At 39.9% G+C, this 17,080-nt stretch overlaps 1 protein-coding gene across 3 annotated transcripts in view; it reads left to right on the top strand.

Moving 5' to 3' along the window:
• Window positions 1-17,080, top strand: part of cadm2b (cell adhesion molecule 2b) — a 195,877-nt gene that overhangs the window by 110,939 nt on the left and 67,858 nt on the right. For 2 of the 3 annotated variants that reach the window (XM_061720428.1, XM_061720426.1), the window contains exon 2: window positions 7,835-7,861. The exons of the other annotated variant lie outside the window; for it this stretch is intronic. In XM_061720428.1, coding sequence (XP_061576412.1) covers window positions 7,835-7,861 — 27 coding nt within the window. The remainder of the gene's footprint in view (window positions 1-7,834; window positions 7,862-17,080) is intronic. 3 annotated transcript variants of the gene reach the window in all.

The raw sequence follows: 17,080 nt of genomic DNA, 5'->3' as shown, positions 1-17,080 counted from the left end.
GACTATTTTTTTTTTTTTGTCCTATGCTGGTAATGCCTTTATGCAGCTATGTGAAATCTAATTTTTTCAATTACCTGTGCTTACCTCTGCATGCTGATGTCCCCCTGACTGGCTTTTGTTACACAAAGTGCTCCAAATGGAAGACAGTGGAGACAAGATTAGAAAATTGGAGAAGAAGCTGGTTTGAGGTGTCTCCAGGAGAAACATTATGCGCGTCTGTAATGCTGCCTTTTACATTGTTTAAACGGAGTTCAAAGTGTGGCGTTGTTATTGGACTAGCAGCTGTGAAACAGGAAGGTCTGCAGGGCTACGTGCTCGAGCTGCTCCGTAGGGAGGCTCGTGCCACCTCTGGAAGAGTTAAAAGGGGTCTCTTTTACAGGTAATTGGGTTATAAATTTGGAAGGATCTCTGTAAAAAGCAGAATGGGGTGACCATTCATTAAAAACATTGGCCATAGTGGAGTGCAGACGCAATGATTTAGCAAACTTAACATGCTGGTGAAAAGACACAGTTGGTGTTGAACTGTTGAATAGGTTTCTTTTATTGTTTTTGCCCATCTGTTGCCTTTCACAGCTTTGTCATCGGTTCAGAGTTACGTGATATATCTTCCCTTTGTTAAAAAAGATAGTTATTCCAAATTAATCTCATAGGAATAGGAAATGAAAAACTATCTTATACAATGAAGTTTGTGGTACTGCTAATTCACATGCTGAAAATACCTGCTGCCATCACAGAAATGATGTCAGTAACTTCTTACTGACATCATAAATTGCCTTCATTGCAGTGGATACACAACTTTGCGTGTGGTAGACCCAAATATCAGCTTTAGTTAAGAAAAGTAGCCTATATGGTCTTGCCCGACCAAAGCCCACTCCTGGAGAGACGAAGGTGCAGCACAAATTCATCAACTCGAGAGAGTACGGGGGAAACGCGCATGCGGCGTCATTTGACGTCACATTCACAGCCCTGCGCGGGAAACTCGGCCCCAGCACTGCAGCACATGTTGCAGCACACAGCCTGTTCAAGGCAACGGAGAGATACGCTAGAGTTCTCATTCTTTTTGGTTTGGAACGCTTCATCTGACCTTATTACTAGAAAACTTAAAACGTTTACGAATTTCTTTCATAAATCCTGCCTCAAACCTGCCTCAAGCTCCTTTAAGAAACTGTTAGATAAAAGTACAATTACAATCAAGCTTTCAGATTGTATTTGGTTCGATATGGGTAACTACTCAATAACTATTTTTCAAGGTGTAGATGATCCAAATATTCTGTTAAAGTTCGGAAAATAAATGAGAAGCCTGCTGCTAATTTGAAAATGTCAATAGAAAATGTATGCTTTTTTTTTTTAATATATGAATATCCAACTTTTTCACGAGGTGGGAAGCAAGTTATCGCTGGGATAATGAAGCCGGCCACTCGGACCAACGTTCATGAAATCAGCCTCATTTCTTTATGTCGTATACAACAGGTTCCACACCTTTGGTGGTAATGAATTATAAATGTATTACACTTGCTTCCACTATGTAATGCAATGTTCAGAGGTCATACTCATTTTCGTCGCAATTTTCTGTCAGACCTGCTTGGTTTTTTCAATCAAGACCTGCAGTCTTCTGATAAATGCTGCATTACTGTCTTTTATACGAGTGTTGTATTAGGACGGATCAGCTACCAGAAAAATGGATGACCCACTATTTCAATGTTAGATGCTTCATTCAGCTGCTCAAAGCAAATCAGATGCTTCAATCTTTTTTTTCTAAATAAATATTTTGAAGTTAAATTGAGATAGTCTTACAAGACTGTAAAACCATACTTACAAAATAAGCATTCTGAAGCATAAAATATGTGTTATATGGCTCTGGTGTTGGAGGGCCACCAGCAGGCGCAGCTGCACAGAGCAACTATTAAAACAGCCGCATTATTACACTTGTGGGGGTTTTGGACATTAAGAGAAAGTGATGAAGTGCTTTCCCATCAAAGGTTTGCTTATGGCCACATCGTCCTCAGAGACTTAGCTGGCGGTAGGACGCCAGCGACCCAGAGACGGGCAGCTGAGAGACGGAGGTCAGCTCTCACTGTCAGAAGATAAACTTCTCAGTGGCTGGTTGAACTAATCACCACAGGCACGAGCAATTCAATAAGCAGATAAATGAGTATTTTTCACCGTGGCACACAACTGTAGTGCATCTTGGAAAGCGGGCTGTAAGCCCCAGACTTTTGGCTCTGGTAACCAAAGATGCCAGTGTTTCCAGCTGCCTTGTCGTGAGTCCTTTTCTCCTTTCTTTCTTTTATCGTCATTTTCACTAACACATTTTATTGTCCCATTGCACAATGTATGTTATTCTCACAGTAGGTTCCTTTTTTATTTCTGACAGCATTGTTTATTTATTTATTTACAGCTCTCATTGGGAACTACCAATGAGAGCTCCCAATGTGTACTTGAAGGTTGCGTATGTTAAAAGGGACACATGTGGAAAAAAGAATGATTTGGTGCTTGAGGACACATATTTGGATGTCTGAAGTTACCGACAATTCAGAAACTCAGACACTACACAATCCCATCCTTTAGTTTGGGGACTCCTTGTTCTGAAAATGCGCCTTTCAGACAAATTGCTCTGAATTTTTATTGAGATTTGCAGGGTTTGGAGGCAGCACAGACGCAGCTTGGAGTAGAATACTTCAGGGCTTTTTTTCTTCATCTTTATCTCTATTCACTTGCAGTAGCTGTCCTTGGAACCAGATAGTGCAAAGATGTAACACCAATTTAAAAAAAGGCACAGCCTACAAAGAACGGGATAGACAAGAAGTTAACTTCACCACCAGAGGTGTTCAGATATTGTTGAAAAAGGGCCTTCGTTCCCTTTCACTGCATCCATGTGGTATTTTTTATTGAAACATCTTTCTGATATTTAATTAATACCACGGGAAGCATCTCCACATAGTGTCAGCTCAACACATCTCCCTCAAGTGCGGGTGAAAGGGAGCAACATGGTCCTCATATTAGTGGGAAAACCAAGGTAATAAAATGTTGTGAGTCAGATTATCGCAGTAATAAACATGAGACATTACCTCCCACATTTCATTGTACGAGAGCTACGTGACACAAATTCTTCCCAAGAAGTTTAGAGAAGTGAAAAGAAACATTGTAACTGTGCAACTTTATTGTCAGAAAAACAACAACAATTAACAAACTCCAATTTAATTGCTTCATTAAATCCTGTCATCACATTGATGGTTTCATCCTTAACTGCACTGCGATGCATCTCAGAGTTCACAAAGACAGTTCATATCTAAATAAAAACTGTTTAAAGGTCATTCAGTCATATGAACATCAACAACTTGATAGCTGCAGTATTTCTACATTTTAGTAGTGTTGGGTTTAATAATAACAGTCAAGCATTTAACCATGAGATTTTATTCATGGGAAGCTAAAAACACTGATGTTCTTACTGAGAGGTGGGTTGCGATGTGCTCTGCTATTGATTTTCAGGGGAAGTCCTGTTTGAAATGTCGGTGTTGCACTTCTCACAAAGAATATATTGATATGCTTGTCATGTGCTTGCAAACATTTCCAGTTCACAGCAAGGAGAATCTTATCATGGTGTCTGACTTTGTCAACACTAGCGAATTGGGAAGGAGTTGGAGATTAATAACTTCCACACAATGAGAAAATAGGAAGAGGCAAAGACTTGGAGGCTCACGAAAGATTAATGAGTGTTAAAACAATGAATTTTCCATTAGTTCGAAGCATGGCATACATCAGTTGCATGATGCTCACAGTTTCCTCATCAGATAAGGTTTTCCTTTTTCTTTTCTTTTTTTCCCAAGGATCGCCAAGAGATGACCCATTTACAGATAAGCATTTTGTCCTTTCTCCACACTTCAGGTTACCACTGACCCATTTTTATGTCAGAAACGGTGCCCCCCACCCCCCACAATGTTTCATCCCACCCGCAGCTATGCGATCTGTAATGAGCAACATTTTATTGAGTGTTTGACCTGACTGTGAAATGCATATCTGCAAAGTTGGCCTTGTGATGCCTTGCTACAGAGAAAAGGGAGCAAATTATATGATAGCCTTTTATTTTCTGCATCAATAAGTTCAACACGCATGCGTGCACAGACACATTCATGCTTCTCAAACAGTGCTCGCCGCAAACATGTTATTAATTATTGTTAGGATGGGTGCCCAGTAGTTATCAAATATCAGCAGTGGGTAAACACCTGAGCATGGGATTGATAAGCACCTTGAATACAAATGCTGCTTCCAGCAGCAGACACATAACAAGAAGCCTTTTTTTTTTCCTTTCCAGCAACAAGACAATGAAATGAAGTGTGGCTAGTGCAAACAATTTCACTGGTACCTCCAGGTGGAACAAAATGGCGGCTTGCGAGCTGTTAGATATTCCCATAATGGACAGGCTTTATCAGCATGCTGAGAATTTGAACACACACACACACACACACACGTATATGCAATATTACGACAGATATGGTACTCCCATACTTATACTGTGCAGTTTGTAATGTTTCAAATTCACCTGTTCACACTTGGACACGAATGGCAGTCAAGGGCCTTATCAAAGAAAGCCTTGCCACTCTGCAGCTATCTTGGTCATGCCTCCAGGCAAATACATTGGGTTAATAGGACCATGACCCTATCTGAGTGATTGGGGGAGAGAAAACCGACTCAGATTTCAAAGAAAGTGTGAGTTAAAAAAAAAGATAGCATAAAAAAACTGTGCAAAGAGTCACCACACAAACTCTGTTGACTTTGCCTCAAAATAACATTTCAGAATTTTTGTTCCCCCGCAGCGCTGCTTCCACTGCATAAGGTTTCACTTCAAAAGCTTAATTTAAGGTGGACATGCACGGTGCTATGGGATGGCGTCATTTGGTTATTAGGAATATTCCATACACTTATGTGACACCCTGTTCTTCCCTGCTTATGCTTCTTGTGCAAAGTATGCACAAGTGGATGGAGCGTATTCTTGTGCAATGTAGATGTACGTATATGGATGATGTATATGGACAAGTTATACTGCAAAAACTAAAAAATAAGCCTATTATTCCGTACGTGTAGTCAAAATGGTCTCATTTCAAGCAAAAATATCTCTGCCAGTGCAATGATAAAAAAATGCTCAACTGAAACTCTTAAAACTAGCAAATGAGCCCAATTTTATCTGAACAAGGTGCTTTTACTCCCTTAGAAATGCTTTTTTGCAGTGTAAGAATATACATTTCTCACAGCTGACATGTACATATGTATAGATTACAGGATTCATTTTCTTTTTCTTGTGATTTATGATGATTGTGGACTTTTAGTTTCCTCTTGGCGCTTAACATCTGTCATGTTTTTCCTTTTTTTGTTTTGTCCTGCACTGCCACACTCAGCAGTTTACAATAACTGGCCACACTGATATGTGTTTGCTTGTTTCTTTCACATAATAAAGGATTAATCCCTCCTGTTCACCTTGTTGTTTTCAAAGTGACACACCAAATACATTTTTTCCCTCTATTCTTTTCATCAACCTGGGTCACTTAATCATTAAGGTAAATGTGACAGTATTTGTATTGTAATCTATAGTAAATATCCTGTGATATTTCATGGGGGGCAGCAGATTAGTAGATATTCTACATCAATAAACATACTTGCTGTGTGTCGGAGTACTTTTGATATGATTTTGGCAAATTAAAAAGTATAGAGTAATTGATTTCACAAGCAGATGTGTTGTACATTGTCTGTGGCGTGTTAGCAGGTCCAGGACCGGGTCTGTTTGTATAACTGTTTGTTATATAGAACTGGGGTACACACTTCTACTTTTGAGTACTTTCTAGGGTTTCTTTGTAGCTTCGCCACACAAGTCTTAAAAGTCTGCTCTGTGTGTCCCTGCAGATTAAATCTGATGTTAATCTAGTCTGAAGCGTTTTTACCACTGTTTTTCCCACATTGTATGCTACTAAGCAGTTGTACTAGAAAAACATTTAAGCAGGTACATTTGTGTAATAAGTAGAATCAAAACACTTGTTTCAAGTGATGATGAAAAGAAATTGCTATTTTTTTTGCCAAACTAACATTTAGTTTCCAGAGAAAGTAAGAGTGGAAAAGAGCATGTACCTCCTCACCTTGTTGGCCCACTGAAGGAAATAGAATGTATGCATTTTAACATCAATATTTCAGAAAGTTTGGTTCAAAAAGTTGACTTTTAGTTGCTGACTTTGTGACATACTGATTCTGTTTCTGAGAAACTCAAAAGTGCCTGATGCACATTTTTCTTCAGGAGGAATGCCCCAAATTATACCATAACAACACACTGGAAATTGGTTTATAGCCTCCTTTTTACATAAATACTGCTTTTTTGGCTAATTTCTCATTCTAATATATACAATAAAAAATGCCAAGGGAGATAAGAAAACTGTCCATCTTGGCCTTTACCACTTCACTTGAAATTTAAAACTGGGTAGAGCACATGAATATTTAAACCAGTAATTTGATAGCAATGTACAGAAAAACAAAGTAACACCTCTCAGTATCAGTGTCACGGGGCGCATACTACCATCGCGGTAGCAATGAGCTACCGATAACAAGGGGATTTGGCCCTTTTTCTGCCTTATTGGCCTTAAATTGGGAAGAATAAAATATCCCATCATTTCCACCTCTCATCCACTCCTGCGTGTTTAACACCTAGCTCAAGTCTCTCATCCACATCTACCAATGACAATCAGTTAAAGGAACATTGACAGGTTAAAAGGATCAAGGATAAAGGTTTATGGCTCTTCTATTCATTTTTTTTCTGGGTGGTAAGGAGCGAAAACTTTCATAAGGGACCAAGATGATGTGAATTGAATCAGACATGCATACCAATGTAATTTTTACTTTGTACACGTACAGAAAGTGTATAAAAAGGAGTGTTTATACAAGCTTCTCCTTCCAATTGCTGCTACGTTGTTACAAGTCTGTACTTGTTGACATGTTGGTCTCTAAATATGCAATTGCACAAAAATGGATCAACTTCATCCCATCACTGACAAGCTTAAAAGTAGGGTATTTGAATTGGTAGAATTGAAAGATTTAGTGCAGCCCCCCCAGACCTTTTTTCACCGTAAGCCTCCTGTAGTGCATGGTTTGAGTGTTCATAAGAGATTAAAAGTTATATATAGTTAATTCAGTTTTGCCTTTGCTTGACATTTTATGGATATTTCAGAGGGAAACTTCTGTTCTCTAGTGAAGGTAACTGGGTTACATTCGTTCCTGCTTTGGATTTGTCTCGGTTACGTAACATGTCTCAGGTTGGTGTCGCGTTCCCTGGTGTGAAGCCGTGTTTGAAAGTGCTCCCATTGCCAAGTTTAAGCGCCACTACAGAAAACACAAAAAATGATTCTGTCTTTAAAGCCCTAGATATTTAGAAATATGGAAAGTCTTTTTTTTTTTACTTCCCTAAACATGTAAACCCAGATTGTATTCAGTTACCCATAACTTGTTATATTTGAAAAAAATATACAACAAAATATGAAAGATTGCCAATACACAAAGAAACACTATAGAGACATTAACTGGCATTCAATAGCTATTTATATAACTTGAAGTAGTAAGTACATGTTTTTATGAAAAATTAAAAGCTTGTTTTAAAGTTAATGATGACATTTTTGCCAATCTTGTCTGTTCACGGAGGTTTATCATGGATTTATAGTCAGTGTGCTGCTCTCATTTCTACCATTTACATGATCCCTATGTCTGCATGGATAGATGAAATGACCATCATGTCATCAATACAACTCCTTCATATTGCCCATCTAACTTATTGTCTCCTTGCCTTATCCCTTCATGCTATCAGTGGCTGGGACAAAAAGCAAAGCAAAAGGTGAGTTATTGTTTCCATTTTCTGGCTACTTGATTTATGTTGCACACCGTTTCCAGTGAAAAATGTCTGGATAAGCCCTTTGTCTCCCCGAAGACCCCACCAAGCATTAGCATACATTGCTTCAGCTAAAGCTTTCTGGGCATATTTTCAATATTTCTTTTTCCAAGAGAGGTTTACTGAACCTGCTTGCTCTCTCCCAGATTTGGCCCAGTTCACATATGTACAGAGTCACACCGAGGAGCATAACTGCATCACCCAGTTACGCTTCCCTGTATTTGGCTACGGTGTGGATCCACCGGAGCGGGTTGGTCCTGGTTCAAGGACAACTCAGTGATGGATGAATGAGGAGAGAGTTGCTCATTTGCTCTCCACAGATATTTCCCAGACAGACTGGGCATTCAGACTATACACCTGCTGGTCACAAGTGTCCTTTTCATCCTTGTGTAGTTTACCTCTTACCCTTCACAACAAGTCAATGCCGGCTCCGTCGGCATTGAATGTGATCAACTGCCTGATAAACTGACATTTCCATTCACATGCTGAGAACGGACAAATGGGGTGTCTTTCTTAATACCGCCGTTTCTTGTTACTCACCTGGAAGTGTTCACATCTGGATGATGCTGGCAGATACAGGACAGGTGTGTAACAACATCAGTGCTCAAGGTCTCAGTGACTCTGCCAGTTTTGAACAGGCTGCATAGTTATCACTTTTTTAATTTAAGTATTGTATTTAGTATTTTGAATTTGACACCGTTATTTATTTATCGTGAGTAAGCTACACACATTATTGTGTGTCAGTGTTAGTTATTGTTTGTAAATCCTGATTAATGTTGCTACTTTCCATGAATGAATGCAAAGATTTTCTTCCTCCCTTCCTTTTTTTTTAAAAACACCCTTTTTGAAAGTGCACTGTTTTCTAATTACGCATGTAATTAGTGGGCTAGTTTTTAATTAACAGAAGATACACATTTATCATTTGTACCTCTTAAATCCTGTTCAACACCGTGCAGTCTTTTTCAACAGCCATTTCAGCACTGTAATTATGTTTGATTACTTGCATTAATAATGATGGAGATAATACTGTACATATAATCATATGTATCAGCCACCAGAACTGATTAATGGATTTTGCCATCTTTCCTGCTTGGCGCTGTAATTTGTTGAGTGACATAGAAAACAGACTTGCTACATGCTAGTTTGTCTCTGGATTTCATGGAGAGATTTTCACGCTTTCTGTGGACTCGCCTGACTATATGAAGTGATGCTTAATCAATTACACTGGAGATTTGTGTCAGATAATTGCAACAACTCTGCTAGTAGTAGCCATATATAGAAAGAAAAGTGCAAATATTGTACATTTTTTGTCAATTTATTTTGTTGCGTAACAGTTTTGCATAAACAGGCAAATTAAATGTGAATGAAATGGACAAAAGTTTCTCCTTCTTTTGAGGTTTTGTTGAACCTCTTAATAAGCAACATGATCTCACAACATTATCCCTACAGGTTCACATGGTTTACATTTATCATGCATATGGAAATCACTTAATACATTGGTATTCAGTGATGACTTTGAACTTTTTGGCCAGCGTATCCTCAAATTATCCGCTGGATGGCTGAAATTTGAACACAGCTGGGTGTCCCTACAGGATAAAGAAGGTGAAGTCATCGACAGTGTTAGAGATTGCTAAAAATTGGCTTTCATGATGCCTAACCCCCCTAAATGTTCTGATCTTAGTCCTTAGTTGTTAATTTAACAAATGTAAGTGAATCTTGCCAATTTTGTAAAGTAAAGATAGTAAGATATCAAACTAAAACTCTGCCAGAGGTTTGCTGATAAATCAATATTCTACCTCCTAAAGGACGTGACCATAAACTAGTTGTGTTGTATTTATACTCTCGAGTCTGTGTTTCAGCCCATATTGATTTAAAAAATTACACAGTGGGTTAATTGTGCTTGAAAAACATGTGTTAAAGAGCATATTGCAGGTTAGAATTTTTTCAAAAATGATACCTGACCTTATGTGAAAATGACTATGTGAGAAGTTAATGTAGGATTTAATATGTTTTACAAGACATAAGGGCACTTATTCAGAGGAAAAAGTGGCTGATTTTAGCCATGCTCGTACAAACGCTCTTTTTTTCAACCACCGCGTCATATGACGTCACGCCAGGGAGCAGTCTCCACAGCTACCCCATCTGACTGCCCAGACCCCGTACACACGTAGCCGGGTATCTGCTAAACCCAAGATATTTTCCTACGTTTGGACCTGTCATCCACATGAAAACACAAATAAACCAATGTTTAAAAAAACTCCGGGCAAAGGGAAGATTTTTGAAAACTCCGTTTATGTAGATGCGTGTAGACCTGGTGTAAACAGAGACAACCGGAGTTTTGCGTTTTCGAACGTCACATTATGCTCCAAAACAACAAGAATCTGCTCTGAGTCTGACGTCTAACGTGCTCCGTGGCGGACACGGGGGAACTCGAGCTCGTTGCCCGAGAAGGAGACGCAGATCCCGGGGTAAGCTGCGCCGCGGAGGCGGCCCGGAGTCCGGAAGACCAGATGATCTACAGGTCTGTGCTTATGAAAGTGGTCGAAAACGCTGATCTTCGGTTCTGTGTGGAAGGTTTTTTTTTTTTTAACAACGATGTAATGTGGATAAAAATTATTTTATAAACGAAGGGGGGGGAATATTCGGTTTTAAAAAGTACCCGGCTATTTCGGATGCTTTTAAAAAAAAAAAGAGAAGATAATAAGCCTGTTTTCTGTTTAGAAAGTACAAACGTAGACAGATTACAAGTACTCACCCGTTTTTAAGGAGTTATTTTCGGAGTTTCTTTCAGGAGCGCAGGGCGGGTGCTGCAGTGAATAAAGGCGGATTTATGGTTCCGCGTAAAATCGACGGCGTAGCCTACGGTGTAGGGTACGCGGCGCACGCAGCGTTCGGTGCGTCGCCGCGTAACCTACGCCGTAGGGTCTGCGTTGGTGTAACGCGGACCCATAAATCAGCCTTTTAAAAAGCGAGTTTCAGCTGTCAATCAAAAGAACGTGGGGGGACTAACGGGTTCTTAGTCATATTGGCGTGAATACACATTCACAACGTCTTCAGTGTCACAACTAACATTAAGATCCATTATTTTTCCTATTGTTGAATTCACCGCGCTCCCCGGTGTGACGTCACTCCCGGTTCAGCTTTTTCAGATGCGGAAGTAAAATACTCTCACAAAAACAACTCCAGAGGTCACTGTAGTATATATTTATGCGTATTTCAATGAAAATTCAGTTCCTACATTATTTTCCTACACATTGATTCACAGGGGTCTCCAAAAGGCAATATGCTCTTTAAGACATCATTGAAAGTTTGATTTGGCCATGGCATACATGTCCTCATGAGATTATTTAAACCCGTGACTGGAACTGCAGGGAAATTATTATACTCTCATTTGTTCCCACCTCATGTTTCTGCAACATCTTAAAGGAAAATTAAGGTCATTGTGAAAATATTTGATAGCAATCACAATCAAGCGTTAGTGACTTCTCATTAGTCAAAGCATTTATCTGTTTAATAACAGCTCTCTAAAGCTGCCTTGAGCATTGACGCCTCTATTTTTCATACTCCTGTGCAACATTTCTTCTGTTTAGCAGTATGGGGACTATTTCTAGTAATATTTGTTCTGCCACTTCGTCAGTTTCACTTCTTAGTGTATAACATTAGGGCATACAATCAGAAGGATTTGTTATCTCAGTAAAAAAAAAGAAGAAACGAACACCCAAAGTCGCTTTTTGGGACATCGAGTCTAGTCTTGTGGCACCATGTGAACCTTTAATTTCACCTGGAGTCTGTACAGCACTGCTGACCCACTTTTCCTTTTTTCAGCCTGATGAATCGCCACTTTCCTCTTTTCTTTTCCTTGCGCTGCAGAAGAAAAGACGGGGGGGGAAAAAACACTCCTAAGAGTTTTCCTCAGCAGGGATATTTATTGCCAGTTGTGTGGATTGTCCACCCCCCTTTCTTCCCCCTGTATCCCCCACTGTGGTAAATCACAGGGGAGGATGAGGCTCAGTACCACCTCTCTGTCGGGGAAGGCTCACTTTTGCTCCGGTGACATTCAGTAACAGCCATCAAATGGCTCTCTTGATGGAAGGTAAAGCTGACAGACAACTCACTTGGTGTTGGCCGTGACTTTAAGTAATAATAATAATGAAAGCTGCAAGCAGCGATGAATGGGCCCTCGCACCCTTGTGCACGTTCAGGCGTGCTGCAGTGGAAGCGCTTGTATGACTTGCATGTAGATTCTTCAGGGCTGGACATTTAGCGGATGACACCACCCACGACTGTCTATATCAAACCATTCAAAAGTTATGGCAGAAAGTAGGAACTATCAGATATCGACCAATCAGATGAAGGGGCGGGGCTAATTTGCAGCAATTATGTTCAAGGACTCAAAACTGAGTTCGATGACACCACCCACGAGTCTTTATGTCAAAGCATTCAAAAGTTATTGCAGAAAACCGGAAATATCACATATCGACCAATCAGAAGAAGGGGCGGGGCTAATTTGCACCAATTAAGGTGGAGTCAATACCGGGTCAGATGACACCACTCACGACTCTCTATGTCAAACCATTCAAAAGTTATGCCAGAAAATAGGGACTATCAATTATTGACCAATCATAAGAAGGTGCGGGACTAATTCAGGCCAATGAAGGTCAAGTACTCAATACCGAGTCCGATGACACCACCCACATGTCTTTATCACAACCCGTTCAAAAGTTATGGCAGAGAATAGGGATTATCAAATATTGACCAATCAGAAGAAGGGGTGGGGCTAATTTGTACCAATTATGTTCAAGTACTCAATACCGAGTCCGATGACACCATCCACAACTCTTTATGTCAAACCATTCAAAAGTTATGGCAGAAAATAGGAACAATCACATATCGACCAATCAGAAGAAGGGGCGGGGCTAATTCATGCCAATGAAGGTCAAGTACTCAATACCGAGTCCGATGACATCACTCACATGTCTTTATCACAACCCGTTCAAAAGTTATGGCAGAAAGTAGGAACTATCAGATATCGACCAATCAGATGAAGGGACGGGGCTAATTTGCACCAATTATGTTCAAGGACTCAAAACCGAATCAGATGACACCACCCACGACTCTCAATGTGAAACCATTCAAAGGTTATGGCAGAAAGTAGGAACTATCACATATGGACCAATCAGATGAAGGGGGGGCGCGCTTTTTGGCGTCTAGCGTCGCCACGGTAACGCTTTTGAAAGAGAAAAGTAATGCGCGTCGTCGCAGGATGGCCAATGAAGGGTGGAGACGCACATTTTGATGTACTTCTTGATGTCTTTAGTTTATCCTGTTTTATCATATTTTATTTTCATTGTTTTATCTCAATGTTATATTTAAATGTTTTAGTCGTTATTTATGGTCTATTTTATACATTATATTGTCTTATTCTCTTAGTTTTTAATGTCTTGCTTTCTAGACATACTTTTTTTTTTTTATATATTTTTTTATCCCCGATTTTTTACCCATTTCATCACCCAGTGCTCATACCTAAGTAACAGTCCTGGGCATTGCTCCCCTCTGCCAACCCAGGGAGGGCCCTACACTGAGCTCAGGTCTCCTTCTTATCCTGAGGAGTGACGGACCGCTTCTTTTCACCAGGCAGGGTGGGGTTTCTCTGACCGGACGTAGCGCGTGGAAGGATCACGTTATTCCGGCCAGATCCTCCCCCCTAATGTTATGTTATACTTTTTAAACTCTATTAGTGTATCTTATCCTGCTTTCTTGTAGCTTTTAGCTCCAGTGTTTCCTCATGGGGAGCCTCCATGCTGGTAGTGGACTCTGGCCTGCAGGGTGTTGTCCTGGGGGTTGTTCTGGACTGGATGGTTGTGGAGCTCTGCACCACGGTGTGGACTCCTCTTTCTGTTCGGGGGGGATGGTCTCTGTGGGGGCCTCCCTTGTAGCTGCGGGATATGAGACCTCCTGGCGTGGACGGCTCCCTGTTACCATTTCCTCACCTGGATCCTCGGTGCTCAGCCATGTCTGCACCGTGTGTCTACGTGCGTGTCTGTATGTAACTTGGGTGAATTGTGGTGTGCTTGTGTCTGTCTGTCTGTGTGTGTGCGGGGAGGGGGGAGGGGGGCAGGGCATTAATACGTTTTATGTTTGTATTTGTTTTATGTAAAGCACTTTGTGTTGCATTTTATGTATGAAAGGTGCTTTATAAATAAAGTTTAATTTGATTTGATTTGAACTGCCGAAGGAATGGCATAAATTGTGCCAAAATTACACGATTAATTCAGAATGGCCGACTTCCTGTTCAGTTTCGGCCATGGCGCCAAGAGACTTTTCTTTAAGTTGCGACATGATACAAGTGTGTACCGATTTTCGTGCATGTACGTCAAACCGTATTGTGGGGCTTGATGCACAAAGTTTTCTAGGGGGCGCTGTTGAGCCATTTTGCCACGCCCATTAATGCAAACTACTAAATATCAAATTTTTCTCCAGGCCTGGCTTGCGTGCAAAATTTGGTGACTTTTGGGGCACGTTTAGGGGGGCAAAAAGGCCTTCCTTTCGTCGGAAGAAAGAAATAAAAAGAATTCCTACAGATACAATAGGGCCTTCGCACTGTAAGTGCTCGGGCCCTAATTAAAAGAAAACATAACTTCCGTAACTCAATCAAATTAGTGAATATTTTAGAAAATCTCTATAAAGTCAAATGCATCTTATTTGATGGATACATTTATGAGACCTCTGCATGACCGTAAACACACCAGATTAAAATGTAACTGAATCTTCTGTATATGTCATGCTTTATTAGGGTTAAAATGATCAGTAGATGCTTTGAACTCAATACTGAGCTGGTACACAGTTGTAGGCTTGTTGACGGCTGATGTCGCCTGTCTTTGTTGTTTACAGCTGATACAAGCATTGTAGAACATCTCTGTGATCCCAGAGGCGATAAAGGATGCATATAGACTGATGTACCGTAATAAGATTCTGCATGTAGGATTGATATTTCATTTTCCACATGAAAAAAATAAAACATTCAGGAATACTTACAGCAACTATAAAAACGGATTTGCATTTGCATAAAATCTGAATTCATTTTTGGTCATGACTCGTACATGTGTACCTTGTACCTGTGCATTTGTACCTAAGTAGGGTTTGAAAGAGAGTGGCATGAAGCACATTACTATTCTGGGCTCAAGTAATTACATTCTGTAATGTTTTGCCATAATTATTTATGGATTTTCTATGACTGAATGACTTTCATGCTTGAAGGCCTGGATAGTAAGATTTCAAATGTTCTCTTCTGATTCTGATAGTGAAGGTTTGAAGTTTAGTGTTCAAATCAGTGGTTGTACAATTCACCTTGGATGAGAAATGTATAGATTAGCCAGAGTTAATGGATCTGATCTCGATTCAATGCTAATTAGCTACTGCACCTAAACACGTGTTTAAATCTTCCCACTTCATGGGGATGATCACCTTTAAAATTGCATGCTTTACTGGTTCCCCTCAGGTCAGCAGGTTTGGCCCAGCCACAGGATGCATTTCTACTGGTGTTGAACCAATACTGCCGTGCTTAAATTACACTGCCAGTGTAAATTATTGTTTTAGGCGACAGATGCGACCTTTCAAGCGGAAGTAAATTATATGAGATATGTTTTTGCCCATGTTGTTCCTGTTCAGGAAAGGTCACTCAGCAACACAATCAGATATGATGGGGTTACTTTACAAGCCAACTGATAAAAGTGGTCTTATTATCTCTAAACCCATTCACTTTCAAAGAATTTCTTTTATCAGCACTTACACTTTAAGGCGGTTAATCAATGTGCCAACAAAGGTATTACATTGTAATATTATTTCAATGACAGCCTTGGTTAGATGTGTTATGCTGTTGGTGTTTCTCATCTACACACACAGATGCAGTTTACAGCCCAACCTTGCTAGACATATTATGGTTTTGGTAGCGTTTTTAAGGTACCCAAATAGAAAATGTGTAAATGCCAGCGACTGAGAGTTGACAGGAGTGGAAACTATAAAAAAAAATAAAAAATAAAGTAAAAAATTCTGAATTCAGTTCAAACTGACATTTACCCTTTTACACTCAGTTCTCAGTGATGACAACGTGAACCAGTAGTTCAGGTCCACAGGGCCCACCTGCCCTGCATGTTTTAGATATTTCAGCGACCCAACAAACCTGGCTCAAATTATTGGATCAATGATATTGAACCGAATTGTACATTTTCATGGTTTCCACTCTTCTCTGCTGTCAACGGCTGACATTTACACGTCTTTTACCCAAAGGTTGTGGTGCTAAAATGTCTCAAATGTGGCAATGTAAAAGGAAGCCAGAGATATATCAAAGGAAAAGGCCGTATCTACATAGAAAGTACACCACCATACAGTTCTAGTGGGTTAGAAGACATGATTGAAAAGGATTAAGAAGCTCTTCAGACACTGGTCTTCTTGTCTCCCTTTGTCTCTCGCTTTTAGGGTGTCCTATTCATGAACAAAGCATTTAAAGGATGCTAATACCTTTTTGTAGAAAAGCTCTGCAATACATCTATCTCAGTTTCTTCCAGAATGGCAGGTGGAATAGTACATTTAGTAGGGCAGGCATTACCCAGGGCGCTGGACGCAATGATTTGCTTACACCAAAAATGCATCCTAAACTGTAACTATATCCTTAAAGAGCTATTGACCATACTATTAATAGACTGGCATATCCTTGTTTCATGTGGAGCAGCAAATCGCAGGGTAATGGGGGCCATTTCTTCTCCATTCCATAGTGGGCCAAACTCATTAATTTCCATCCTGAAAATGCAAAATCCAGAATATCATTTCATACGTATTAGCAACTCAGTAGCAATGCTGGAAGTTACAGGGTAAATGAAGGAACATTTCAAGAGAAAAATTCAGAGAAAATTGTCCGGACGTTATAGAATGTAATTTTTGTCATAGACTTTTGTGCATAATGCTCACTTGATAGATATCCAAAGATATTTTCCAGTATATTCATTGATTTTGATAGTTAAAATGCACATTAGACACTTCAGCAGGCATCAGGGACTCATCCCATACCAATTAAAGGCATTACAATGAACAATATTGCTATTTAAAAGGGTTTTTTTTTCTGTTGAAAATGTATAATACATCCATGTATAAAATATGAAATATATGTGT

The sequence above is a fragment of the Cololabis saira genome, chromosome 4 (genome assembly GCF_033807715.1).
Source record: "Cololabis saira isolate AMF1-May2022 chromosome 4, fColSai1.1, whole genome shotgun sequence".
Taxonomy (NCBI): Eukaryota; Metazoa; Chordata; class Actinopteri; order Beloniformes; family Belonidae; genus Cololabis; species Cololabis saira.
The sequence above is the reverse complement of the archived record's forward strand: the minus strand, read 5'-3'. Positions and strand labels throughout refer to the sequence as shown.